We start from the raw sequence: 27,270 nt of genomic DNA on the forward strand, positions 1-27,270 counted from the left end.
GAAAATTCTGGCTTTGAGTTCTGGCTTGGACTTGGAACAGACAGGACAAAATTCTGTGTTGAGTGAATGCATCTACTGGAGATGCACAGGTGTAAAGCCAGTGCAGATGATGGGTCACTATTGCTGGTCATTTGTGACCACAACCGCACGTTAGGTGGTTTAGTGCAATGCATAAATGTTGCATATATTGTTCTCTTTTCCAAAGAATGGTATGTTGATTGGGATTGCAAAGGTGTCAAAAAGACTTAAGCACCCATATTCCATGGAAATTCAGTGGGGTGGAATACCATAGTCCCATACAGTCTTTTAAAAATCCCAGTAGTTGTCACTTGGGCTGTTTGCTGCCTCATTTCATTCATCTTTCAAGAATCAGCAAAATCCAGACCCTTGGAATATTGGCTATTCATGAGGTAGAATCTGCAATATTTTATTAATCATCCACATTTCTCATTTACACAGATTTTCTACAAAACAGTCATCCCACGAGAAAACAATGATCACTTTAAAGGGAAGAACAGGCTTACGAGCTAGCGAGATGAGAGAGAACCACTTCCAAACAAAGATGCAATGAGCCACATTTTCAAACACAGATGCCTAAAGTTAAGCTCCGAAATCCCTATTTAGGCATCTAGAGGGGTTAGAAAAAGTTGGCCAATGTGTACTATGGAGAATATGCTAACAATGATCATTTTCTCGTGCTACCAAAACACATAGGGTGAAATCCTGGCTTCACTGAAGCCACAGGAGTTTTGCCACTCACTTCATTGGGGCCCAAGATTTCACCCATATTGAAGTCAGAAAATCTTATATATGTACAGTATGAATCCCTAGAGCTTAAATTCCAAGCGACAAATCCATCACCTAACCACGTGGCAATAAAACCTAGGCCCTATATAGTCCTCTTTATGCACAGATCTCAAAGCACTTTACAAAGGAGGGTAAGTATGATTACCCACATTGAACCCCCGTTTCCTTATTTGTCAAGACAGGCACAATGACATACCCCTGTTCACACAGCCAGTCGGTGGCAGACCTGGGAAAAGAAACTAACTCTCTTGATGTCTAGTCCTGCGTTCTAGCCACGGGACTATGCAGCCTACCAGGTAAAGATGTTTGGTTTCTAGAGTGGTTGTTACAGGCTCTGAGAGGCTAGGGGGCGTGGCCCAGGGTTTAGGTTTTGTGTTTTGAGGGAAGGGGGGATTTAGTGGAGGAGGGGGAGAGGTTAATGAAACCTAATACAATTGTTTGGAGTTTTAGTTCAGTTAACGTTTTATTTTTTAAATTCCAGCCTCCCAGGGATATTTACCAACCAAGCACAGCAGCTGTTGTGCTAATGCATGAGAAGCAGAAAGTGAAACTGACAGGGATAGCTTCATGCCCCAACAGAAATCCCAAATTAAACCAGGATAAACAGTGAAAAGTAAATTTAATTGGAAACATTTCCATTTATATAGGGGTATTATTGGGAAAAGGGATGTGATCTGTCGCCTAACATGGTATCTTTCTGTACTGTACAGAGCAGATCATGCAGTTGTAAATGAACAGGAATGGATTTTAACAAAATAACAGTATTCTCAATAGTTCTGTCACTTTCCCAGTGTTCCACTGGCAGGTTAAAACAGTTGCTTTCCCCAGGAGAGGTAAACAATAGCTATTATTGATATCTCCAGTAGAGGATTAGCCAATTTGTTTATGTCAGACCAAAATGAGTGAGGACATTCTTTATTTTCTTTCTTCGAGTCCTTCTGCGCTTGTGAAACTAATCCCTATTCCCAGCTCCCCTCTGTAATAGTTCAGAATATTTTGCCTTCAGTGTAGTAAATAGATTATCTGTGCTGGATAGCTGAAGTGCTCCAAACCAAGCCCTACTAAAGCCCCCCTGTGATTGCTAGCAATGATCACTGGAAACAGAGTTTTATTAAAACAATCAATATATTCTGAGGCCTCTGCTGGAAAATTTAAAATGTGAATTAGAAATTTGTTGAAGTAGAATTCATTATATTGTTTAGGGAACAGAGATGGATCGTCCCTGGGCTGTTTGCTTGTAAACTGTGGAAATAATGGACACTGCAGGCTAACATCTTCAAAACAAACCAACCTGCCATTGTTTTGGCTTCCAGAATGCTCTGCATTGCACCTTGGGATGATGCAGCACAGAACATCTGTTAGTAGCTGCAGGAACGTGTGCGGCTTTTGTTTGCAGCTGAACCTGGGCAGCTTGCTGCTTTTAGAATGCTCTACTTGCCAGCAGCTAACTACAGAAGGGATTAAAGAAAAAATGAAGGAAACTGCAAAAAAGAGCAAGGAGTCACTCAAACTGCACTTTGAAGGAAGCAAGTGCTGAAAAGAAAGGACACCATAAGTGGAAAGGCTGAACAAATGCCATGATGCTATTTATCCATGTGTCCAACCCCATCAATGCCGTATTCTGAGTTTTTCATCATCTCAAGCTGCAGGATCTGACAAATAGGGCTTTAGGGCTGTTTCTGAGGTCCTCATTATAATCATTCCATAGATTTGTTCCCTTAACTTTCCCCTTGCCTCAATCCTTTCCCCTCCACTTCAGTAAAAGGCTCTTTTATACTGCAAGTAAGTTGATTAGGGATAGCTCCTCACAGGGTAAAATTCCCCCCGTGCGGAAGGCCAGCATGTAGATTTTCTGCTGGCTCTTGGCACAGAGGTGAATAATAGCAGTAGTGATTTGGCTTATTATCGTAAATAATAACTGACTAACTTCAGCACTGAAGGCAGTGAAGATGCACTGGAGTGGAACTGGCCCATAGGCTAGTGGGTCTAAAGAATTCCCCTCTCCACCATCTTGTTTCCTCTTCATTAAGCACAGCACAAGGGCCTCCCAGAATTCACAGGCTGGCGTCTCTGATTGCACCTCCTACCAGCACAGGTTAGTTAAAGCTCTTCCCAGAGAGAGTGCAGGTGAGCAGGTTTCAAATGCTGCTGGAATTCCTTGGACATGGATGCCAGTTCCTGCCTATAGTTATAGACAGACTGCAAGTCCTGGCTGTTCTTCAGCAACTCATTATTCTTGTGGGCTTCATAATGAAACTGGGAGTTTTTCATCTCATACCTAGAAAAGAAAAGCAGCAGTACTGGACAGGCTCTGAGAAGGGAACAATCATAAAAGCCACAGGGGGCAGGCACCACATACATGGTTCTTTCCCAAACGTGCCTTCTCCTCTGGACTCATCCTTCTATCCCCAAATCTTCCAAGCTCTGATCTCAGCTGAGCCAGTGTGGAAGTCATGAAAAAGTAGCATTACCTTTGTATTTGTGACTCTCCACCCAACATACAAACCCTTCTCATACCTAACCCCAAATATCTGTGTGCAGAGAATCTTGCCTCTCCAGCGCCCTACCTTTCTCTCCTGGATGCCCTAAGACTTCCTGATGTGATGCATACGGTACTCTGTGGCAACATCCCAGCTGGTGATCAGACAGAGCCGTACGTGACAGTGGGTTAAAGCAAGTTCATTACATCTACAGGCAGCCTTAATGTGCTACAACCCTGCCTTGGGTGGGGCCCAATTTAGAAGGATGTTCTAGAACCCTCATGAAAGACAGGACACAAGTCGTTAACTGACATGCAGGACCAAGTGACCCTCACTCTAGGAAACTCTTTAAAAGGCTCAATAATAAAATACCTTGCACTATCTATCCAAGTACTTATAAGGCCCTGGCTGAGATACTGGAGTATCTTCCCTTATATTAAAAACAATTCACTTTCTCCTGCTTTACAGACACCAAGACGGGACTTTACTCTTTAGCACACTGATTTCCTCCTCCCATGAGCCCCCTCACCCCCCGCTATTTCTCACGGAGCATAGAAGGAGATGGCTACTTCCATGACTGTTAGCATCATCAGTGCTTCAGATTTACAGGTTTGTTAGCTTGTGCTCCCTCTGCTGGTTGAAGAGCTGCTCCTATATTTTCAGAACCCAGCACCAAACTGCACCCACAAAATCTGTGTGCATGCACAGATCCATTTTGGCTCACAGTACTGGAGCCTGCAGAGGTCAAGGTTTAAAACCTTAGTCCTGAGGTGATTGGCTTGATTTTTGATGACAGAGTGAAGCATTTTGGATGCACTATAGTGAATTGCGAAGTTATTTCTCCATCAGACTGTATATGTAGTAGCATCCAAGGAGTTTTAAGCTGACCTGGGTCCAAGCACCCTTTCTCGTTTGGAGAAACCCAGCATGCAGCCTGGCCACTTGGGCTACCCACAAGCTTGAGGATTTTCACTTACCACTTTGGTTTTGGACCCCGAGTTCGCTCCAATTCTTGCTGCCTCTTTAGTTCTAATAACCATTCCTCCTCCACACGCAGACGCTCCAGCCTGAGACGAGCCAGCTCCTTCTGATACGGGGACATTTCTATCAGGGACCTCCCAACAGCACCTTCTGCAAGAGTCTGCAAAAACCTGATCGATCAACAAGAAGAAGCCCTTGAATTTCTATAAAATCTCTTAGCTGGGGAATTCAAAGCATTTTACAAACTGTGGCCCAAAGTGATTAGTGAGTGTAGTCGCTACAATTTTTGAGTGCCCAAATGGATTTTCAAAGGGCAGGTGCTCCATATTTTCCAAAAATCTGGCCCCTTTAAGGTGGCTCAAGCTGGGCATCCGAAAATCACTGGACCGTTCCACTCCCCCTACTCCCAAACACGTGTGATTTTCCAGATACAGGGGCAAGGAACATCCGGCTGTTTATGGTGAAGGGGAGTTTGAGGAAGGGAGTGCTGGAAGACTGACATCGCTACTGGGACAGAGTTAAAGGTGTGTTGTGTTCCATGCTGTTTGTTCTAGCAGGGAGGTGTGTCTCTCACTGAAGAAGTAAAAAATGTTAGAAGCTTTAACTTTTCATTTCCAGGGTTTTGTGTAAGCCTGTTGTGTATAAAGCAAGCTTGACTCACACACACTGTAGGGTTTTTATGTACTAATGCAGTTCTAAAGTACAAGACATCATGAGAGAATGACTGCCATATAATGTAGTTAATCATCCATTAACTGCTTCTCTTAAAACAATAATTAGCACCTCCAGTGACATTGGTGACAGTAGGGCTGACACGCAAGGCCCACAGGCTGATGTCTGGAAGATGTCAGCTTAGCCATACTAGGCCACAGGCTTAAAAAATGCTTGACAGGTAAGTGACCAGAGAATGACCCTATGCTACAAGATTATGGGAAAAGATGTACCAATGGGTGGTATTGTGAAAAATTAACCTTAAGAGTAATTTTTTACTACAAGATACCCAGTAGTCACATTGTTCTAACACAGGCCCTAACTACAGGTGCACTATGTGCATCGCTGCTAATGGGAATAAAAGGAACTACAAGCAACCTATGAAAAATGGGGGACCCCAATATTCTTGGGGGACACAATACAAATCAGGAAAAAGAGGGTGGACACCTTCATCCACATGCACAGAGTGTAGGTGCAGTGAGAATCAGAGGGCTCCCAGACTGGGTAAAATGAGTTCCCTACAGGAAAACTGCATCAGAAACCATCCCTCTACTGATGATCAATTGGCAAGACATTCATCAGACCCTAAGAATATCATTAAGGATGTGAGTATGACTATATTTCTAACTTGTGCATAGGTCTTTATAGAATTTTTATATACAAGGGTAATGATAACTAACTGTAACTTTAATAAAACTTGTAAAACAGACTAGCCCTTGTACTTAGGAATGTCTGTGTGGTCCCTATGTGTACCTAGAGGCTCTAAATCTGAAGCAAGTAGAAAAGGTGACTTTTGCTCTTTTGAGCTTGTAATTGTAGCCACAAGAGCTGAACCCACAGTGGTGTAATACAACATTACTAAATTCACTTTAAATCATAGAATATCAGGATTTGAAGGGACCCTCAGGAGGTATCTAGTCCAACCCCCTGCTCAAAGCAGGGCCAAGCCCCAGATTTTTGCCCCAGATCCCTAAATGGCCCCCTCAAGGATTGAACTCACAACCCTGGGTTTAGCAGGCCAATGCTCAAACCACTGAGCTATCCCTCCCCCCATGTGATAAATTGACACCTGAAAGATCAATCATTACCCACCAATCCTGTGGGTAGCATAGACCTGCCCTGATACTTCTAAACATCACCAATTTAATCACTTCAGGAGTAACAAAACTCCTAATGGAGTCAAAACTAGCCCTAAACAGTAATTAAGGCACTCAGAATGCATGCATTCTGTCAGACACAAATACTTTGCCCCAACCTCTCTACGGGCTACAGAGGTGATGCTACATTAAAAGCTACTGTAAAATTCTGACTTTGGGTTGGTTGGTTTGTTTTAAACTACATGTTCCTTGGACTGATCCAAAATCCATTTTAAATCAAATGGAAAGACTCCCAGCAGCTTTGGATCAAGCCCTAAAGTAACAAATTAAAAACCAAATTACAATGTAGCCTGGGAATATAATGTACTTTCTTGCGTGTGTTACACTACTTGGACAAACCAGTGTGTAATGTGGTCCCAGGTTACATCTGATAGTTATCGAGTAACATGTTCTGGACTCGCACTGCCAGGAAGAACTCATGGAAAGCTTGAATCTCCGCACAAACCTTTTCTTACCGTTCATTAATCTCCTGAGCTGTTGGTGAGGATACAGCAGTGGAAGGCAGACTGTAAGGGCTCCAAGAATAGCTCAGTGGTCCCCTTGTATTCATCCTGGCTGGAGTACAGGACCTAGCAGCCAGGGCTCCTGGTTTGTATATTCTGGATCGTGATTGTCTGGTTGAAGCTGTTTTCTTTCTGCTGTACCTAGACCTGCCAAAGTGTGGTGGAGGCTGGGCACAGGCATTTGCCTTAGCAGAATTTGGTCTCCAGATGGGTCTAGGTGACTGTGAGCGAGACCTTAGCCACCGGGTTCTTTTGGGAGCCGGAGAGAATGAACGGGATCGGTTGGTTCCAGAACGATCAAGGGAGAGGGACCTTTCAGGAGAGCGATCCTGCACTGGGATTTTAGGGGGCAACAATGACCTGACTCCAATCACATGAGGAGCACCAAGCTTCACTGGGAAAGACTCTGTATGTGCAAGATCCAGTGACGGCACATAGTTCTGACTTGCAATCTCACTCCCCAGGAGCCCTGGCACACGGTTGATGGGTGATGTGGAGAATGTCGGAAGGCCCAAGCTTGTTAGCGCTGGATACTCTCCCAGTGGTTTGACTAGATGTCTTGGGTTCAGAAACCACTCAGACTCTGCAGATGGCTTTGGTGAATCTCCGATGTCTGCCTCTGCATAGGTCCCATTAGGAACTCTTGGCCATGCAGAATTAAAGGTGCTCAAGTTGACTGTAGTGCTAGAGTCTATGGCATAATCTTGATGAGGGTCAAAACTCAGACTCGAGGCCAAGCTGTCCACCTGAACTTTAAGTTTCCGCAAACTTTCTTCTAAGTCGTCAATGCTGGGACTCTTCTCTATATATGGGGACAAGCTAGTTTCTAGGTGGGAAAAAATGCATTTATTTAGGAAACGTTATCAATTATACTTGTAGACTGCTCTACATTATCAGCATCTATTGTTAGCACAGTGCAGAAATAACTGATCATAGAGGTACTTCTCTCAAAGGATCTCAATGCACTTTACAAATTAAGCTTCATAGCCCCACAGGGATAGAAGAATTATTCTGTATGTTATAAGTATTATGGCACACAGCTCTATCCTTAAGGGGTGGATGTTATACAATGTGTTGTAAATAAGCCAGTTAGGGAGAAGTATTGGACATATGAGAATTGACCATAGAAAAATCTGGATGAGATGTAGTTATTTTGAGGATAACTATCGGTAGTTTGGGATTATTCTCATTTTAAAGCACAATCTCTATCATAATAATAGTAACAGAGAATATGGCCCAATAATTTTACATCTCTTAAGGATTTGCATTCCAAAGGATCTCAAAGCACTTCATATGCTCTGGGACAAATCCTGCAAACACTAGCTACTGACTATAGCGTTTACTACTATGAGTGGTGCCACGATCTCCGTGGGAGTATCTATAGTAGCAAGCACTAGATCCAGTAGTAAGCATTTGCAGGGTCAGGTCCTATACACATACAGCACCAATGAAATATAGCCAAGTTTGAGTCTGCCCTAGAGAATCTAGGTTTGTCAGTTCTGATATTTAGACCACTATCCACACCCCTCCTTCCTGTAAAAAAAACACCACCATTCTCCTAGATGCAAAATACAAAAAACATTAAGTGAGTTAACACTTAATGCAATTTTTAAATCCTTTGGTAAAATATATTTGCTCTCATTTTTGATTTAAAAGATCTATATTTTGTATGTTTATGATAAAAGTCCTTTGAACATGCGTCTGCTATAGTTAAATAAAGTGGTCCTTATCCTGATCTCATTCACAATGGTTGGCTCCATTAGCTTCAAAGGACTTATTCCTGATTTACACTAACTTAAAACCTGAATAGGGTCCAGAGACTTTTCCAAATGATAAGATCTACTACATAAAAAGAGAGCATCCGCTGTCAAAGCGGTGACTTTATCATGATTTATATTATATCCTACCAGTTTGTTTTTTAAATAATGAAGTTCCTTCCCAGTTGCTGTGCAGTGTCTGGCTCTTTTCCGGTCCTTTGAGGCTCAGATGGTGAGTAGTAGTAGTTTTCTGGGTGCTGCTCAGGAATTTGTTTGGCTTCTCTCTTTAAAGAAAAAACAAAACATTTCAGTGTTGAGTGTTTTTATTAAATTTAATAACAGGTTGTGTGGGTGTTTGTGTTACTCTTGAAACGGGTGAGAAGTGTCCACTGTAGTCTATATTCAGATGTGAACTACGTTTAACACAGGCTCTGGCAGTGGCAGGCTCCAGTGGTATCTCAGCTGTGAAGTAGGTGGTTATTGTGGAAATCAAAAGACAGAAACAGACTTGAATTGCTTCCTCTCACTTATACCAATGTAAATTACTTGGAACTTCATTTAAGTCAATGGAGTTGAAATGGTGAAAAGCTGGTTATCTGAGAGCAGACTCCAGATCACTCTGAACATAGAATGTTTATTTTCCTTCATTGTCTTAGCATCTATACTCTGTAAATACTTTCACTCATTCCAAAGGATGCTAGTGTTGATCTGTGCCATTCAATTATCATTTCTGCTGTTTTATCCATTGAGATACCTTCATCATCTGTACCTAGGACTTGTACTTTCCTACCTCATGGTGATGGGTGTGAGCTGGGCACCGTGGCTGGAAGGAGCTAGAGAAGGGCAAAGTATTATAATAAAGCAGGAACGCCCTGGGGCTCATATCATGCACATTTTAATTGGTGGTTCATATCCCCACCCCTCTGGGGGTCATTCCATGGGGGCCAATACCCCCTGCCTCCTGGAAGCGCTCCCCTAAGTTCACGCCCCCTTCCTTTGGGAGGTCCATATCTCACACACACCCGGGGGTGGGTAACACCTAGGCAGGGACACTCCCCTGGGTTCCTCCCTCAGGGGATCACCCCGTGGGGGGTTCCTACCTGCTCCTGCGGGATGGGTCACACTTCCCCCCGGGGTCCTCCTTCCCCCTGCCCCGCAGGGGTCACATCCCTGGGGTTCCTCCCCCCTCCCTCAGGGGATCACCCCGTGGGGGTTCCTACCTGCTCCTGCGGGATGGGTTACACTTCCCCCGGGGTCCTCCTTCCCCCTGCCCCGCAGGGGTCACATCCCTGGGGTTCCTCGCCCCTCCCTCAGGGGATCACCCCTTGGGGGTTCCTACCTGCTCCTGCGGGATGGGTTACACTTCCCCCCGGGGTCCTCCTTCCCCCTGCCCCGCAGGGGTCACATCCCTGGGGTTCCTCCCCCCTCCGTCAGGGGGATCAGCCCTTGGGGGTTCCTACCGCCCTTCCCCCACGGGGGAGTCACCCCACCCTGCCGGCCCTCTCGCCCCCGGGCCCGTACCTGATCCGCGCGCCGCGGCCCCGCACGCCCAGCGCTTGCTCCGCCATGTCCGGAACCGGCGGCTTCCCCTCCTTAGCGACGCCCGCAACACTCGCGTTGCTAGGCGGAAGCACCGCCCTGTTTCCTTTCCGTTTGTCCTTTCTCACCTCCCATCCTGACCTCGAAGTCCCGCCCCCTCAGCGGTCTCGAGAACCAATCGGATTACAATTCCGAGCCGGCTCTAAGCGTCACCCTCCAGAATCGAACCAATCGAAAGTAGGGAAAGGGTTCACGTGACCGAGGGCGAGCCTCTCTGCGGTACGTGTTGAAGTCATTCCCAGCGTTACCAATCAGAACTCCCGAGAAGTTTCACGTGCCGGTGTTGCCCGCTAGTCTGCTCCAATGGGCGCAGGGAGGGCGGTGCCGCGCCTGCGCGGTGGAAGCGGCGGCTACTCCGCGTGTGGCTGGCTCCCGGCGGCGGCGCGGGCAGCATGTCGTGGCTGTTCGGCCTGAACCGGGGCTCTCCCCCCGTGGCGGGGGACGGAGGCCCGGGCGGGGCAGGCCTGGCCCTGCCGCCCCCTCCCTCCGCCGGCGGCCCCGCAGCGGGGGACGGAGCCGGGGACCGGCACGCGCCCAAGGACAAATGGAGCAACTTTGACCCCACTGGGCTGGAGCGGGCGGCCAAGGCGGCCAGGGAGCTGGAGGCCTCCCGTGAGTGGGGGCGTCTGGGGGCTGCTCGGGATGGAGGGAGGCCCGGGGGCGGGGGCTGAGCCGTTGCCAGGGCAAGTGCCTCATAGCAAGGCTGGTGGCACGATGGGTTGGGGCTGAGGACTGGGCCCGTGGGGGCTGCACGGCAGATCCATGGGGGAGGGTACATGGCTGGGGGATCCCTGCCAGCTCCGGGAGGGGGGTGCTGGGCAAGGTGCCGCTGCCATGAGTTTAGTGCTGGTGACAGGTGCAGAGTGGAACTGAATTTACTCTAAGCGCCTTTGCCCAAACCCCGGTGCCCAGGCCAGTCCTGCATTAAAATCTGTCCCAGTGGCCAGACACCCGTCACTCACTACCTGGTTGTGCAAGTGCCTTTCCTGGCAGACACAGCCTAAAATCGTAGCAACAGAGCCCGTGAGTCTGGTTCCACCGACAGGCAGCTTTGTGAGGTTGCTCAGTTGATGTGCCACTTCCTTACTTTGGAGAGACTTCTTCTGTGAAGCGAAAGGAGTTTTGTCTCCGTGACTATCAATTCTTCATGCTTCTGCAGAGACTGGTGGTGGTAATGATAGTTCTGTTGATGGAAGCTGTTTTATTAAAAGCTGGGCTGAGTCCCCCACCAAATGAGTTCACACAGCTGCTATTAGCTGCTAATAACCTTGTATGACCTCTGACCTGCAACAGGTTCAGATCTATGACCTTGTAATGACAGACCCTATATCCTGTGAGACCCTATATCCTGTGAGCAGGCCTCTGCTTCCATTCATGCATTTGATTCAGCTCCCCATGATAAAGTGTAAATTAACAAATTATAATAAACACACTTTTGAGCCCTGAAATAAAATAGCCCTGGAATGTTTTTGATCTTCCTTACTGTAAGAATTGGGAGTATTTAACGGTGATGAAGATTCCTGGCCAGGAGTGTGGGATCTCAACAAATTTTCAGAACATAACACACAAAACACCTTTCTCTAATGCTTTAAACGCTGTGTAGTTTCTTTAAACATAGGGAAAATACTTGGATTTGGCAGCTGCTTTCAGGCAGCTCTTGCGCTTGGTTACATCAAGCAATCAATTGCTCAATGCCCTTTTGACTTGTGGTCATCATATGACTAATGTGTTTAAAATGCCTAGACACTGAAAGTTTTATGGATAGGAGACTTCAGTTTCTAGAGCCAAGAGTGTGACATCTTTCACCAGCACCAAGTTTACCTAGAAAAATAGGGTCTAATACTACAGAAACAAGTTCTTAACCAACCTTATTAATTTCAGGCCATGCAAAAGATGCTCTTAGTCTTGCTCAGCTGCAGGAACAGACATTGCAAATGGAGCAGCAGTCCAAAATTAAGGTATGTTAAGCCTCAGGATCAAATTCATACCTCCTGCATCTCTGCTAACTTCATTGGATAGCAATCTGCCTAGGATATTTTGATTTCTTCTTGCACAGAGGTGTTCACTTTTAGTACGCTGCCTTTCCCTGCATTTTCATTACTTCATATTATTTATAAAAAAGAGAGTCCAGAAATGCAGCGTTGCAGCTGGACTAATTTCTGCTCTTTTACTGGATTTATGTCCGTTCTAAGAACTTGTGGCATTTTGTGGCTAGTACTGGTATTGTAGCTCCCAGAATATCATTTTAGTCACAATGGCAATAAATTTGTTTCTTTTCCCAATACCTCATTTGTGGTATCTGAGCCTCTAATATAGTACGGTATGTGTATGTGGCACTTTGCAAAACACAAAATCAGATATGATCCCTGGTCTTAAGAACTTCATTGCCCCACTGAGGAACCGAAACCTATTAGAAACTATTTTGAAGAATATGATTGTAATTTGTAGCCCTCTGGAGGCTTTTGTGTTAAATTGACGTATGCTGACCTATTTCTTATAGGAATATGAGGCAGCCATTGAACAGCTGAAGAATGAACAGATCCGGGTACAAGCAGATGAGAGAAGAAAGACACTAAGTGAAGAAACCAGGCAGCATCAAGCAGTAAGACATGATTGCTGGCTTGTTTTGCTGGCTGGAATGGGAAACACACCATGATAGGTGTATTCAGTTACACCAGCTATTCTCCACCTGGGGATTACTATCTCTAAGGAGAGGACATCCCTAGTTGAATCTGCTTCATTCCCCAGCTCTGGTGTTCCATTGACGCTGGTTTTCGTAGCTGCTTGTAACAGACCCTCAGACACCCTAAAGAATTCAGGAAATTGGACCTGTTCCTTGGCTCTGCCTTGGAATTGTCTTTAAGTGCTTCAGGGAATTGGTGTAAAACATTCTGGGGTGCCTCCTTGCTTGCAGGTATAAGTCATGGTTTGAAAAGAATTGAAAACTACTGGCTTACACAGCATGTCTGTTGGCTGGACAATGAAATGCACTCTAAATTACTTGGAGTGCAATCTCAGGTTGCCACTAATTTTCCCTGTTTTTCTTAAGTCTTCTGGAATCTAACCCTTTGGAAAGAGATCCCAGGAAATTACCATCTTAACCCAGAATTTGACAAACTGATTTTTCTTCTTAGGGGCTGGCTTTTGAGCAGCTTTTTGATGGGGTTCTAATAGCTCTTGGGACAGTGATGCTAAAATTGGGGAAATGCAGTTCAGTTTTCATTCTGATTGCTGACAAACTGATGTTTAAGGTTCAACATCCTTGCCATTGGTCATTAGCCCTAATTTTTCATGTATCACCCCCCTCTGCCCTGCATCTTCAGCCAGCAGAACTCTTTTGGCCCTGGTCTAGGACTGATTGTCTAACACAAGGGTTCTCAAACTGGGGGTCCTGACCCCTCAAGGGGTCATGAAGTTATTACATGGGGTGGGGGGATCGTGAGCCATCAGCCTCCACCCCAAACTCCACTTTTCCTCCAGCATTTATAATGGTGTTATACATTAAAAACACCCTTTTATATATTTAAGGGGAGTCACACTCAGGGGCTTGGTGTGTGAAAGGGGTCACCAATACAAAAGTCTGAGAACCCTTGCAACACATTGACTGTGTTACGTTTCAAAGACTGATCTCTTTTGCTTCATATACCCTAGTCTTGTTGCTGATTAAGGCAGGGTTTTTCTTGAATACTTAATGTTAATGTATTTCCTCTTTTCTTTTTGTAGAGGGCCCAATATCAGGACAAGCTGGCAAGGCAGCGCTATGAAGAGCAGCTGCGGCAGCAGGTAAGATGTTCCATCTTCTAAAACTACTGAGAACCTAGCCAATCTGTGTTAACTTCACTAGGAGCAATGATGCTAAATTATGCTCCACCCTCATGACCCAGTGACTGATGCTATGACAGGAGGGCTTAGATATTTTTTGCACAACCTCAGGTTTTCTGCATTCCAAGCCAAGCAAGCAACTGACAGTAAATAGGACAAAGGAGCAAGAAGTAGCTGGGAGAACATGAGATCCTGAATTTGAGTCTTTGTGGGTTTTTGGACGAAGAATATACTTTAAGGTTTTGTTTTTGTTCAGAGCATTTGCAATGTTTAGGTCTGCATGTGTATTAGGTTGATTGCATTTTTCACACACACTAGCTGTTTTAAGATTGCCAAACAGTTTTCCATCTTCCTGTTTTTCCTTTTCTCCCAAACTAATTCATCTTCTGATGTGATCTCTTCTTCTTAGCAACTCCTTAATGAAGAGAACTTGAGGAAGCAGGAGGAATCTGTGCAGAAGCAGGAAGCAATGAGGCGAGGTAATGCCATATTTCAGTTTCCCCTTTTGGTTGGGGATTAAGTGGCTATTCAGAGCAACCTCTGAACTGTAGTTGGAGTGCTAGTACATACCAGCTGACTCATAATTCAGGATCTGCAAGCAGCGGCTAAATCACAGCTATTTTAGGGTTTGTCTACACCAGGGTGGGCAAACTTTTTGGCCCGAGGACCACATCTGGGTATGGAAATCGTATGGCAGGCTATCAATGCTCACAAAGGTGTGGGCTCTGGGGTGGGGCCAGAAATGAGGAGTTCTAGGTGCGGGAGGGTGCTCCAGGCTGAGACCGGCAGGTTCAGAGGGCACGCGAGGGATCAAAGCTGGGGCAGGGGTGCAGGCTCCGGGCGGCGCTTACCTAAAGCAGCTCCCAGAAGCAGCAGCATGTCCCATCTCCAGCTCCTATGCAGAGGCACAGCCAGGTGGCACTGCAGGCACCACCCCTGCAGCTCCCATTGGCTGTGGTTCCCAACCAATGGGAGCTGTGGGGGCAGAGCTTGGGGCAGGACAGTGTGCGGAGCCCCCTGGCTGCCCCTATGAGTAGAAACCAGAGAGGGGACATGTGGATGCTTCCAGGAGTTGTGCGGAGTGGGGCAAACCCTGGACCCTGCTCCCTGGCAGGAGCACGAGGGCTGGATTAAAACCTCTGGAGGGCCAGATGTGGCCCCCGGGGCCGTAGTTTGCCCACCCCTGGTCTACACGAACGTTTAGTTCACAGCAAGCGGGGATGTGACTACCCTCACTAGCCTGCTGCGAACAAACTGTCCTTGTGGACCCAGCTGAGACACATCAACAGTTCCCTAGTACACTTTGATCTATTCCTGTTTCAAAGCGGAGTAGATCAAAGTGCACTATGGAACTGTTAGGGCATGTCAGCAGTGTCCATGCAGACAGTTAGTGCAGGGTAGATTTAAACCCCAGCTTCCTGAGAATGGTGTACTCTTGTAGACCTCTTGGAGTTGCTGGTGCCTGTAGCTCATTTCTGGGAAAGACGAAACTTCCACAGGGAGCCTTTATTTGAATAAAAGCACTGGAGTGTGGCCTCCAGTGGCTGAACACTGAAATACACCAATCCGTCTTGGTCTAGTAATCCTGTAGATAATGCAGCACTCCTACATTTCCTGCCCTCAGGATTTAATCAGGAACCATTAGAATCAATCTGGTGTATGGCTAGGACCTCTAGAGCATAAACACGTGAAATCCAGTGTCGATTTGAAGTATCTTGTTAGCCTGTACTGCTTGTGACCTGGCGTTTTCTGTAGGCAGGTAGAAATTCAAAGTGGAAAAGATCTGTAAAGTCAACCAGTTCCCTCTGCTGCAGTCCAGCACAGTACTGTCCCCTCTCATGCATCCTCTAGTGTTTGTCTCTAATATTAAATATCTCAAATGCTGCGCTTTGTTAGGAGATTGTTCAATAGTTAGGCTTGGCAGGATTTGTTTTAAATTGATAATTGTTGGCATATAAATTTCAGCTGACATGCTGAAATCGATGAAAAAATATCAATTGGTGACAGTTGCTGGGAGGGCAGCCTCCCCCTGGCGCCTGCAGGGATTGAATGTCAGTGGCCCTGCAGCAGGTCAGAGATCCCTCTGCAGCACCGCTGGCGCTGGCTGTTCTCACTCCCATGACAGCAGAGGGCTCCCAGTTGGGGACAGAGCTATTCAGCACCATGGTGGCCTCCCCCACGGCCAGGGCTTGTTGTCCTCAGAGTCCTGGTTGGGGTGTATGCTCCACCCTTCCAGGACCACAGCCTTCCTGCACCTTGTGCCTGGGTGTCTTGGGCTCCTCTGCTGTGCATGCAGCCATGCTATCAGCGCTGCCCTAAAAAACCTTCAGTCCTACCCCCCCCCTTAATTTCTAGGAGCTGTAAAAACAAAAAATTGTTAATTGATTATTAAAATTTAAAAATAGAGTTCTGACAACCCTATCCATAGTCTAGCAGATTTCACTCTGGGGGGGGGGGGGGGATGTTTTATACTCCGCCTACATTGACCTTTCCCTTTCATCCCATTACTCCAAGTTGCTCATCCTCAGCGTGTTCATTCTTAGGTTTGTGGAATGTTAACAGGTCCCCTTTTGGCATTGCGCAGCCAGTCTCTACCAGCCTATATTCTGTTTTCTTATTCTTTTCTCTGATGTCATACTCTGATTATTTTTTGTTGCTTGTCTCTGAACAAATGTATTCAGTGTATTGGTAACATGTTCCCAGAACAGAGTGATGATTCATGGTGCAGTCCCGCCTAAATAGTTCAGAGATGACCACCTCCTCGTTCTTAGAGGGAAGATTCCTAGACTTAGCTTTCATGCTGTTGCATTGATTTGTTTCCTTTTGTGGGGCAGGCTGGTCACCACTGAAATCTGTTGTCAGGTCACACACATCTGACATGTAGCAAAGCTGATAGTATTTATCCCTCTCCCAAATCTGGGTTTTGGGATAAAGCCCAGAGTAAAATCCCAACCCCTTGTTTCTTTTAAAGCCACTGTGGAGCGGGAGATGGAGTTGCGACACAAGAATGAGATGCTGCGCATCGAAGCAGAAGTGCGAGCCCGTGCAAAGGCTGAGCGCGAGAACGCAGACCTCATTCGAGAGCAGATCCGCCTGAAAGCTGCTGAGCATCGCCAGACAGTGTTAGATTCCCTCAAGTACGTGCAAGCCAGCTGAGGGGCGTTGGTCACCTTGCTACTACCTCAAACTACCCCCATCAAATGGAGGCTGTGTAGAAAACCTTGTTGTTTGGGTGGGAGGTGGGGGAGGGAGATTTGCACAAGTTTGAAGGAAAAGAGAGTTATTGCTGGTGTTCCTTTATTCCCTGCCCGAGAGTAGCATATTTTAACACAGCTGTTTCCCTATCTCTAGGCGTGATTAGGGTGGATAGTGTAGTGGAAAGGGGAGCTATTGTATAGTGGTTAGAGCCATGTGTTGGGTCCCAGGGTGCTTGCGTTCTAGGCTGAGTTCTCTAACAGACTGCATGACCTTAACCTGATCATTTTGGGGTGAGATCCTAGCTCTGTGAAAATCTTTGGCAACACTCTCATTGGCTCCAGTGAAAAGAGGTTTTACCCTTTTCTCTGAGACCGTTTCCCACCTACAAAACAAAAGTAAAATTTACCTACCTCACAAGGGTGTTGTCAGCTTTAATTTATTGATTTTTATGAAGTGCTTTGAATGAATGAAGTGAGTAAAAAATCAACATATTAGCTTCGGTCCAGAAGCTCTTCTGGATTTAACCCCAGATACACCAGATGGTTACAAATATATTTGCCCTGTATGTTCGGGACCTGGGTGAGCTCTTTTAGTTTTGACTGGTTCTAAAGAAAGTCATCAGGGAAACTGGAATAATTTTGTAAGCTGCTTGCAATTCTGTCCTTAAAACTTAAAATCCTTCCCCCTTTCTTGCCATCTACTCCAATGACTCTCCTTACACTGCTGCTCTCTTTCCGCAGGACAGCGGGTACGTTGTTTGGAGAAGGATTTCGTGCCTTTGTAACAGATTGGGATAAAGTTACAGCCACGGTAAGCTGTGGACATATCTTTTGGAAAATAGACAACAGGTATTTACAAACCTTGTCCTTGATAATGTTAAAAATTCTGGGTTAGAAACTAAGAGCTGACTTTCCAAGATAGACGACGTCAACTTAAAACCATATTTCTGTCTGCAAATCTGCCTCCAATTAACATGCAAGGTTCTAATTATTACAAGAATAGACAAAAATGAAAACTTTTCCCATTTACTTTGTACATGTTACAGCACTTTATGTACTGTCATTTTCACTTTTCTCCTGTATTCAGTTTCCCCTGTCTGTTGGTTTTTGTGGGTATTTCATCCAGCAACAGCAGAGAGGAGTAATTATTTAAAAAATCAGACTAATTCTTTAAACCAAGAAGCTGACAGAGAGTCACAAGGACAAGCAGAGCATCTGATATTACTAACTTTCTGAAATTGACTAGATTACAAAGTGACTTTTTTGTTAGCTTTTTCATCAGCAGTAGACACTGACAGTTCCATCTTTCAATAAAAACGCAACCCTCACTTTATTCTCTTGCAATGGAATCACAGATATCTCTACTTATTTTACTCCTTTTATTTTGTTTGGCAGAACACTGCAATTCATATAATAGTGTTGATTAAGAACTCCAGTGCATTCTTCCTGTTCTGTTCTAATCTTTTTCGGAAAGAGAAGAGCCTGTCTTGGTGTCTTGTCGGTGGCACTGTAATAAAATTGGAAGTGACTCTTTAAGGTGGGATGGGAAGAGTATCATGAATGCGTTACGGTGTACCTGCAAACAGGGGGAACACATTAATCTTATGCCCTCTACTCTAGGCTGGACAACAAAGATCCAAAAGGGGTTTTTGGAGTGAAGGGAGTTTCTACTTGGTTTTTTAATGTTCAAAATATAGGCCGGGATCTAGCCTGGAAAACTAAGATGATGGGGAAAAACTGCCCTTTTCTGGCTATCAATGACTTGAACAACAGGGCTTCCTCCTCGTCCCTTGGGACACTGCTCCTCTTTCAACCGTATCTGTGTTCAGAATCATTCTGATTCACCGTAAACGTCTTTTCCTTCATTTTCTTCCCCTTAATTGAGGTTCATACAGCACTTTGGAGGGGTAATCAGTATATATATGCCAAGCATTGATCACTAGAGGCGCACTGGGTCTTACCGTTTGAGCTGTGAATGAGAATCATGAGAAGCTTTCTGGATAACTAAGCAGTTTATTAGGAAGGGTTTCTTTTCTGTGTATTGTACAGTACAAATACAAATTATGCTGTTAAACACCTGCTAACGGCTAATCTTTCTCTCTTCTCCTCCTTATTGTGGCTCCATTATTTTTGCTACCAACCTCCTCTTACCAAAAAAAAATACCAATTTTTGCACTGCCTTCTAGGTTTGTCCTGCCTGCTTCTCACCTCTGCCTGTTGGTTTTATAAAACCAGGTACAGTGTGAAACTGAATAGTGGTCTAATCCAAAAACCTATGTTAGTCTTTAGATCAGGACCCACAGACGCAGTTGGGTCCAAGTCTAACACTCACTGGAGAATACTATGGGAAGCCTTGGCTTTTACAGTTGAAGGGGTTTTGGCTTTTCCATCACAATATATTTTTGGTTCTGAAAAACAAACTCTTCTATTAAACCAAGCTGTATATCCAGCAAGACTCAGGTGAATTATCACGCAGTACGTGCACCATGCAGGTACCAAAAGAAATCAGTAAAAGCTCCGCTCTCTTAGAGATTAGTGAGACTACTAGGGCTTCCACCTGTCTGCATTCTTGCACCTTGTGTGCGTTTGGTATCTGGCAATCCAGGCTCTGAGCAAGAACTTGAGGATAGAATTTACACAGTGAAGTGTGCAGCCAGGTTTTGGGGGCGTTCTGAACAGATCTGGATAATCAACGTTTCGTTGCTACAGCGACTTGATTGTATGTGAACGTGTTGCTGTCGTCTGCAGCAGGTCACTGGGGTGGAAGAAAGTTCTGATGTTAGGCTGCAAGTCCCTGCTTTGATTTGCAAAAGGCGGATCAGAAGAACTTAATTTAGACGTCGAAAAGCTTAACAAAAGACATTTGTTTTTTATTTTCCCAGTCTAGTCTGCTGGCGGAAGAGTGGCTATTGAACGTGTTACTTCAGTTTCTAAAGTACATAGGCTTGTATTTGTACCACTGGGTGGCATTACTGACAATGGTAGAGAACCACCTAAATGCAGTACTGTTTACTCAGAAGTAGCTTTATGACAGCAGTGTTGTTGGGAGAACAATACTGAAGTGTCACGGTTTCCATTATAGTGCAGTCTAATTGCAGTGGCTTTATTACTTGGCTGTGGAGAGGAGAAAAGCTCTAGATTTAAAATTGTTAATGAACTCTCAGCCAGGGGGCGAACTTTTTTCTTTGCCCTTGGATTTAACAGTTTCAGATGTTTGTTGTTTAACTCAAATGACTCTCTAACTTTAAACACTTAATTTTAAAAATGAAAGAAGCGCTTGTGGCTTTGGTTGATCTAGTACTCGAGTTGTGTTGAAAACATAAGGACGTACATGATGCTCTGGTCATCTCAGCAGTTTTCTGTGTGTTAGTGTATTTCTGTCTAACTCTGCATGGCACTGCAGACACCCTTGTTAGACCCTGGGCTGAAAATCTGCAGATAAATGTTTAAGAAACTCTGTTTCTGCAAAGGAGTTTTACAAAGCAGATGCGGTTCATTCCTGCCTTGTTGTATGACACACATTGCTGCTGCTTATCTTGGAAAGTCATCTGCGGTTTACACAATAGCTGAACTTTTAAGATCAGTGCAGATGTACGCAGTGCACCAGAAAGCAGGATTGAGCCTTTAGTGTTGCATGCATGAAAGCTGCATTGTGCAGCTTATTGTGTAAGGAATCTGCATGCTAAAGTTCCCAAGGACACAGAGACTAAAGTCCTCAGTGTGTCTGCTCAAATAAATGACTAGGTGGAGCTGTTTTCCTCTGAATATTACCCTTATGCCTGCCATGCAGAGGTAATTTACACATAAAATAAAACTCAAGTTAATGTTCCTTACTTTTTCTGTTATGCCTAGATATTGCAGTAACTTCAGTAAATGAGCTTGCAGCTTCTGCAATTTCAAAACAAAAGCTGCTAGGAGCTGATCCAAAGACTCTTGAAATTGATGGAAAGATTCCTATTTACTTCAGTGAGGTTTGGATCAGTCCTGAAGCATTTAGCAGAGTTCCTCCTCCGAGTGTGTTGGCATTAACATTAAAAGGACCCTTTCAGACTAACAATCTTGTAAGATGTCCTTTGCTATGGTGACAATTACTTTATTGAAGCAGAAATAAGTTTAGAAGCTGAATTAATCATCAGCCATTCGTTCCGTTTACTCGGCTTGCACTGTAAGATGAGTGGTCAGTGTCTGTCTCCTCCATCACTAGCACCAGGTTGTTACATGTGGGGTTACACCACCATCCGGGGGAGTGATTAAATCCAGAAAAATAGTTTTTCAGTGAAGTCTTTAAAAATTGTGGGAACAGTTTAATATTAAAGCACTGTAACAAAAATCCTTTACTCTTAGGATTTTGGCTCTAACTTACCCAAACCCTGCTTTAAACCTGATTTGTGCATTTTAATGCATTGTGAAAATCTCATATTGGACACTTTCGGCTTTTGCCTTACCCAGCATCTTGTCTAATGTATATTGCTTTGTATTAGCTAAGATTTACATGATACCAGCACTTAGATGCCGTATCTGAGGTCCAGCTACTGAGGCCATATTAGGTTTGGCTGAAAACCTTGCTATTGTATGTTTACCTGCCTGTTCTTTTTCTGTTTTCAAAATGTGGTACATATTTGAGATACTAATTTATAAACTATACTGGTGTTCTGCTTTAGGCACAGGCACAATTTTATGTTAACTCACCAGTAAGATAGGACTGCTGTCCATCAAACATTCTTCCTTACCCAGCCCATCAGGCCTCCACTCTCATCTACTTTGCCTCTCTTTATCTAGCTAGTACAGATAACAATAGCAGTGTAGATGCGGTGGTATGGGCAACCAGCATATGCATAAGAATGGCCATTCTGGGTTAGACCAAAGGTCCATCTAGCCCAGTGTCCTGTCTTCCAACGGTACTAGGTGCCCCAGGGGGAATGAAGAGGACAGGCAATCAAGTGATCCATCTCGTCGCTCATTCCCAGCTTTCCAAGTCAGCTGGAATCCTGGGTACGTACTTAGGTTGGTGGCCCATGTTGAAGTCCATGCTGCCATGACTAGATGGAAATTAGCTTGGGTGTGCCTGTCCATGCTACAGTCACACCTCCACGTGCAGTGTAGACGTACTCTTCTTCTTCTTCTTTCCTATGGCGAGGGTGGAACCGTGAAAGCAACAGCATGACCACAGCTGCATCTTAAGGTCTCTTCTCCAGCCCATAGCAGAGGGGGTAGCCATGTGAATGGCCATGACACCTCCAAGATGAGCATGGATGGGGCAGTCATCTGTGATGTGTCTGCCAGTTGGCACCATGCCACAGTCACAGTTGGGCAATTTCCTCACTTTTCATCTATGGAGTAAGTATGTGCATCCTCCAATCGGGTGCGGATATGGTTTAGAGTTGTCCAAACAGACTGTAGGGAGGAGAAGCCCAACGCTTGCATAGTTGGGTTGTCAATGAGATTTTTGTTTGTTATCTCGGCAGCTGCCCAGGTTTGAGACCACCTTCTGTGAATATCCTTATCTTCTGCAAGGAGGGCTGTGATGTGAGACCAGAAGGGTTTTCTTGATTTTTAGTCAGTGGTGAGGGGAGTGTTTTAGGTCAATGATGCTCAACCAGGGCCCCTTGGGGGTCCGCGAGCAGGTTTCAGGGGGTCCACCAAGCAGGGCCAGCATTAGACTCGCTGGGGCCCAGGGCAGAAAGCTGAAGCCCCACCACATGGAGCTGATGTCTGGGACCCTGAGCCCCACCACCCGGGGCTGAAGCTAAATCCTGAGCAATGTAGCTTTGTGGGGGACCCTGTGGCATGGGGTCCCAGGCAGTTGTCCTGCTTGCTAACCCCTAACTGGTCCTGGGTTTTATATGCAGAAAACCAGTTATTGTGGCACAGGAGTTTTTATAGCATGTTGGGGAGGAAAGGGGGGCTCAGAAAGAAAAAGATTGAGACCCACTGTTTTAGGTCATGGTGGAGCGGTAGTGTGGTATTTTCCATGATCTCTGTGTGCTCTCTAACTTCTAGACATGCCCTAATGGTCATTGAACTCTGCCTCTGTAACACTGAGTTCCAAACTCAAGGGCTCTGCATTCCTTCCCCCTGCTCCAAAGTGCAAGTTTGCTGGGTTAGTGAATTCTCAAAGTACCCAGTGGCCACATGGAGTGAGTTGGGTCACTGACCTAGTTCCATAATGAACCGAAAAGACATTGGTAACCCACTTTCCTGCCTAGCTTCTTGCTAGCTCGAGCAGGTAGGAGGCTTGATGAAGACAGTACCTCCCTTCTAGGTATTCTTTCTGGGGGAGTAAGCTCTGCCCTCTGGGGACTCTCAGCATCTCTGGGAATAACAAGAGATGCAGCACAAAAGCTGATTTTAATTTGCTATTTTAAGCTACTGCTTTTTAAGGCTGCTGTGAGACATTCTTCATTCTCCCTCTGAGCTCTGATGTCCTGCTTCCCTTACACTCCTTATTCCCCCCGCTTGCTGTCAAGATCTTGCGTGTCTGCCACCATTCCTCCAGCTGAAGATGACTGGGTGGGGCTCTCATTGGTGCCACTCTTAAACTGTCCAGAGAAGTTGCTGTAGAGAACCCCATGGGGATGTGCTCAGTCCTGAAGCGTGGAAGCGAGTCAAGACGTAACCGTCTCTGAAGATTTTCTTGTTTCCATTACAATAACAGCATCTGCAAGCTTCCCATCTTACTGCTGTCTACTGGTTTTGCTGTCACGTTAGTAAATGCAGTGTCAAGGCTGGGTCAGGAAGCCCTGCTTTTTGTCCTATGCAGTTATGCAAAATGATGCTCAACCATTTTTACTTTCTCCCTGGAAGTCCTGGCAGCAGCATGCGGTAGCATTAATAGCGCTGCTTTAGCACAAAGCCATTGAGTGATATGTATAGAGGACATCTTCTATTTATGTGGGGACTGGTGGAGGAGTCTGGAAGGACCCTGAGATTCTTCTGTTCAGAGCTCCTTCAGCCCCCCTTCCCCGCCCCCAGCCCCTGTATAGTCCTGTGTATGTTTATTGATGCTAAAGATTTTGCTCAGGCTAAAGTTGAGCTTGAAACAAAATCGGTGGAGTCACCTGTTGAAGAAATTCCTACTTAAAATTTGTTACAACCTCTTGAATGAATTTTTACAGAAGCTTTTTCGAGGCCATATTTTCCTTTCCATCACAGAGCCGCAAGCCTGTCAAGCACTTGAAGTCCCATTGCATTTGCTGGAGTAAATTGTGGCTTAAAGCTGCACAGTGCCACTTACACAGCATGAATGCAGGGCAGCCTGCTCCTGTTGCCATGAAGTTTCCTCTTCAGAATGTTACAAACTGAGCAACACGTCTTGATTTGTAGTTTTGAGAAAATTTTTAATAGCCAGCTTGTTAAAATAGACACCTTGCTTGAAAGCCATTTCCACCGTCTGTTCCTTCCTCCCTCTTTATACACAGGCTCCTGCGTGGGCTGATCCAAAGGACGCATTGCACGGCCACCCCAGTGAAAGCAAGGCTTGCTTTGAGTGAATCCTTTTGTAGATTGTAGGTTGCACTTGGGGCCTCTGGAGCCTTCACATCCTTTTTAAACTTGCTGTCTGGTGCTTTCAGCTCCACAGATTTCTGAACCGGATACCTCTGCTTTATTGCAGCCTTTGTGCAAGAGAACAAGTTCTTGTGTTGTGAACTTGGAGTTTTAAGCTAAACTTTTGATTTCCTCTCAAACACTCACACCTGTCTTTCTGCCCTTTGGAAATCTACAGTAGCAGGATTTGGGGAGTCGGAGTGGGGTGGGAGAGAGAATCAGCCTATCTTTTATCTCAGGGTTTCCCTGACCTAGCCCCGTGTTCTGAGGCCTACTGGCTACCTGCCCCTCCTTATGTGCAATCCCAGTGGTTCTACTCAGCTGATGGATGCAGGATATTGTCAGGGATCTCTGTTCTGGAATTCACTTTCCCTGCAGGTCCAAGAGATCAAGACTGTTGGTTTCGGGTTGTGTCACTTACTCAGACCTTTGTGAAGCATTTGGATACTATGATGATAGCGACATTATAAGAACCTGAATAGAATTGGAGGGGTTGGATTTAGTGAGTGGGAATGTGGGAGTCTGGACTAATGGTTTGAGATGTCTGTGGGTTTGTTTGGGTTTTTTATTTTATCTGTCCATCCCAAAGCTGTGGTGCATATCTTATATTGCAGTTATGTAATAGTGAAATTCAAGTCTGTTATCTCTCTGGCAGGTCTTATTTTCATTTTTGCAGCCTATAACAGTGATTTAACTGAGTTCTGTGATGCACTAATAATAATTGCCATGTGTCAAAGCTGAAGATCTGTGCCCAAGGTCGCATGTTATGATCTAGATGTTGATTGTGGGTAGAGTCCCTTTACAGAGGGGTTGCTGGAAAAGGCAACAGGTTTCTCGCCTTCCCTTGTGGATTTCTTCCAACACATCTGTAAATTGAGATAAATTGAATGCTGAGGTCCTCCCGCTGTTTTATGAATCTGAGGTTATTTTGAGCCTGCCAGCCCTGTTACTGTCCACTTAAAGTGAGTAAAATTAAATGGTGTTCATATTCTGTTTGCTCTTGAGCCCTTGGTTTGACCTTGTCATTCACTTTGAGAAAAGTAGTGTGTTTGCTGGCTCTAAAAGCAATTGCTTCATCCTGCTTTCTTTTTCCCTAACTGGAGCTGCTTTGGTTTGAATCACCAGCATCTGGCTGTAAGTTAAACATTAAGCTAATTACTCTGTAAACTAATTGTGCTGTTGGGTTCTGGGACACAGAGCTTAAGTTTTTCTGGTGTGTTTTGCAGAACTGGCCTTTTCCTCCTGCCTATTCTCCAAACATCTTTCTTTCCAAACTCAAAGCAGTAACCTTTTAAGAACATCAGAATGGCTATACTGGGTCAGACCAACGTTCCATCTAGCTCAGTATCTAGTCTTCCAGTAGTGACCAGTGCCAGATGGTTCAGAGGGAATGAACAGAACAGGGACATTTATTGAGTGATCCATACCCTGTCATCCAATCCCAGCTTCTGGCAGTCAGAGGTTTAGGGACACCCAGAGAAATAAAGTTGCATCCCTAACCATTGTGGCTAATAGCCATTAATGGACCTATCCTTCATGAATGTATTGAATTCTTTTTTAAACCCAGTTATACTTTTGGCCTTCACAACATCCCCTGGCAAGGAGTTCCATGGTTGACTGTGCATTGTGTGAAGGTAGTACTTCCTTATGTTTGTTTTAAACCTGCTGCCTATTAATTTTATTGTGTGACGCCTGGTTCGTGTGTTATGTGAAGGGGTAAATAACACTTTCTTATTCACTTTCTCCACATCATTCATGATTTTATAGACCACTATCATATCTCCCCCCCCTTAGTTGTCTCTTTTCTAAGCTTAACAATCCAAGTCTTTGTAATCGCTTCTCATATGGAAGCTGCTCCATAGCCCTAAACCATTTTTGTTTTGATTGTTTTCCAATATGCATTACTTTGCAATTATCGGCACTGAATTTCATCTGCCATTTTGTTGCCCTGTCACCCAGTTTTTTGAGGTCCTTTTGTAACTCTTCGTCGTCAGCTTTGGACTTAACTGTCTTGAGTAATTTTGCATAGTCTGCAAATTTTGCCACATCACTGTTTACCCCTTTTTCGAGAGTTTATGAATACAGATGCTCCCCGATTTGTGCAAGCGTTCCGTTCCGGAATGCCTTGCATAACTCGAATTTGCTAAGTCGGAAATGTATACCCAACCATTATGACAAAAAAACCACCTATTTCTAGTTTGCAGAACTTTTTCCGTAAGTGCAGATTTGTATAAATCGGGTTTGTGTAACCCGGCGGGGGGGATGCCATCTATATGTTGAATAGCACTGGTCCCAGTACAGATCCTCTACGGACCCTGCTATTTACCTCTCTCCGTTGTGAAAACTGACTGTTTATTTGTTTCCTATCTTTTAACCAGTTACTGATCCATGAGAGGACATATTCCCTCTTATCCCATAACTGCTTACTTTGCGTAAGAGCCTTTGGTGAGGGGCCTTGTCAAAGTATCTCTTAAAGTCTAAGTACACTGTATCCGCTGGATCATCCTTGTCCACATCTTTTTTTACATCCTCATTAACTCTGACAGATAGGTGAGGCATGATTTCCCTTTAGAGAAGTCATGTTGACTGTTCCCCAACTTATCGTGTTCAACTACGTGTGTGATAATTCTGTGCTTAACTATAGTTTCAACCAGTTAGCCTGGTACTGAAGTTAGACTTACAGGCTTGTAATTGCTAGGATCACCTCTACT

General features: G+C 45.0%; 2 protein-coding genes across 2 annotated transcripts in view; one reads left to right on the forward strand and one right to left on the reverse strand.

The window, feature by feature from the left end:
• Window positions 1-411: 411 nt before the first annotated feature.
• On the reverse strand, window positions 412-10,036 carry LOC115637005. The gene is made up of 5 exons (XM_030537805.1): window positions 9,918-10,036; window positions 8,547-8,680; window positions 6,592-7,465; window positions 4,265-4,438; window positions 412-3,085 (listed from the first exon to the last, which is right to left on the reverse strand). Exons 1-5 carry the CDS (start codon window positions 9,962-9,964, stop codon window positions 2,908-2,910), a joined length of 1,407 nt encoding a protein of 468 aa, XP_030393665.1. The 5' UTR covers window positions 9,965-10,036; the 3' UTR covers window positions 412-2,907.
• A 351-nt stretch (window positions 10,037-10,387) lies between these two features.
• ATAD3A (ATPase family AAA domain containing 3A) overlaps window positions 10,388-27,270 on the forward strand; it is a 59,761-nt gene continuing 42,878 nt past the window's right edge. The window contains exons 1-7 of the mRNA XM_030537694.1: window positions 10,388-10,607; window positions 11,877-11,953; window positions 12,496-12,597; window positions 13,719-13,778; window positions 14,227-14,296; window positions 16,789-16,954; window positions 17,756-17,825. Of these exons, the coding sequence (XP_030393554.1) occupies window positions 10,388-10,607; window positions 11,877-11,953; window positions 12,496-12,597; window positions 13,719-13,778; window positions 14,227-14,296; window positions 16,789-16,954; window positions 17,756-17,825 (765 nt within the window). The remainder of the gene's footprint in view (window positions 10,608-11,876; window positions 11,954-12,495; window positions 12,598-13,718; window positions 13,779-14,226; window positions 14,297-16,788; window positions 16,955-17,755; window positions 17,826-27,270) is intronic.

The sequence above is a fragment of the Gopherus evgoodei genome, chromosome 18 (genome assembly GCF_007399415.2).
Source record: "Gopherus evgoodei ecotype Sinaloan lineage chromosome 18, rGopEvg1_v1.p, whole genome shotgun sequence".
NCBI lineage: Eukaryota > Metazoa > Chordata > Testudines > Testudinidae > Gopherus > Gopherus evgoodei.

Bases quoted from the DNA above. Each gene is read 5' to 3' on its own strand.
- LOC115637005 (XM_030537805.1), bottom strand. From the start codon at position 9,964: ATGGCGGAGCAAGCGCTGGGCGTGCGGGGCCGCGGCGCGCGGATCAG. The intron at 8,681-9,917 runs GTACGGGCCCGG...TTTTCTTTAAAG, and splicing joins GGCCGCGGCGCGCGGATCAG to AGAGAAGCCAAACAAATTCC. The intron at 3,086-4,264 runs GTAAGTGAAAAT...TTTCTTTTCTAG, and splicing joins CGGGGTCCAAAACCAAAGTG to GTATGAGATGAAAAACTCCC.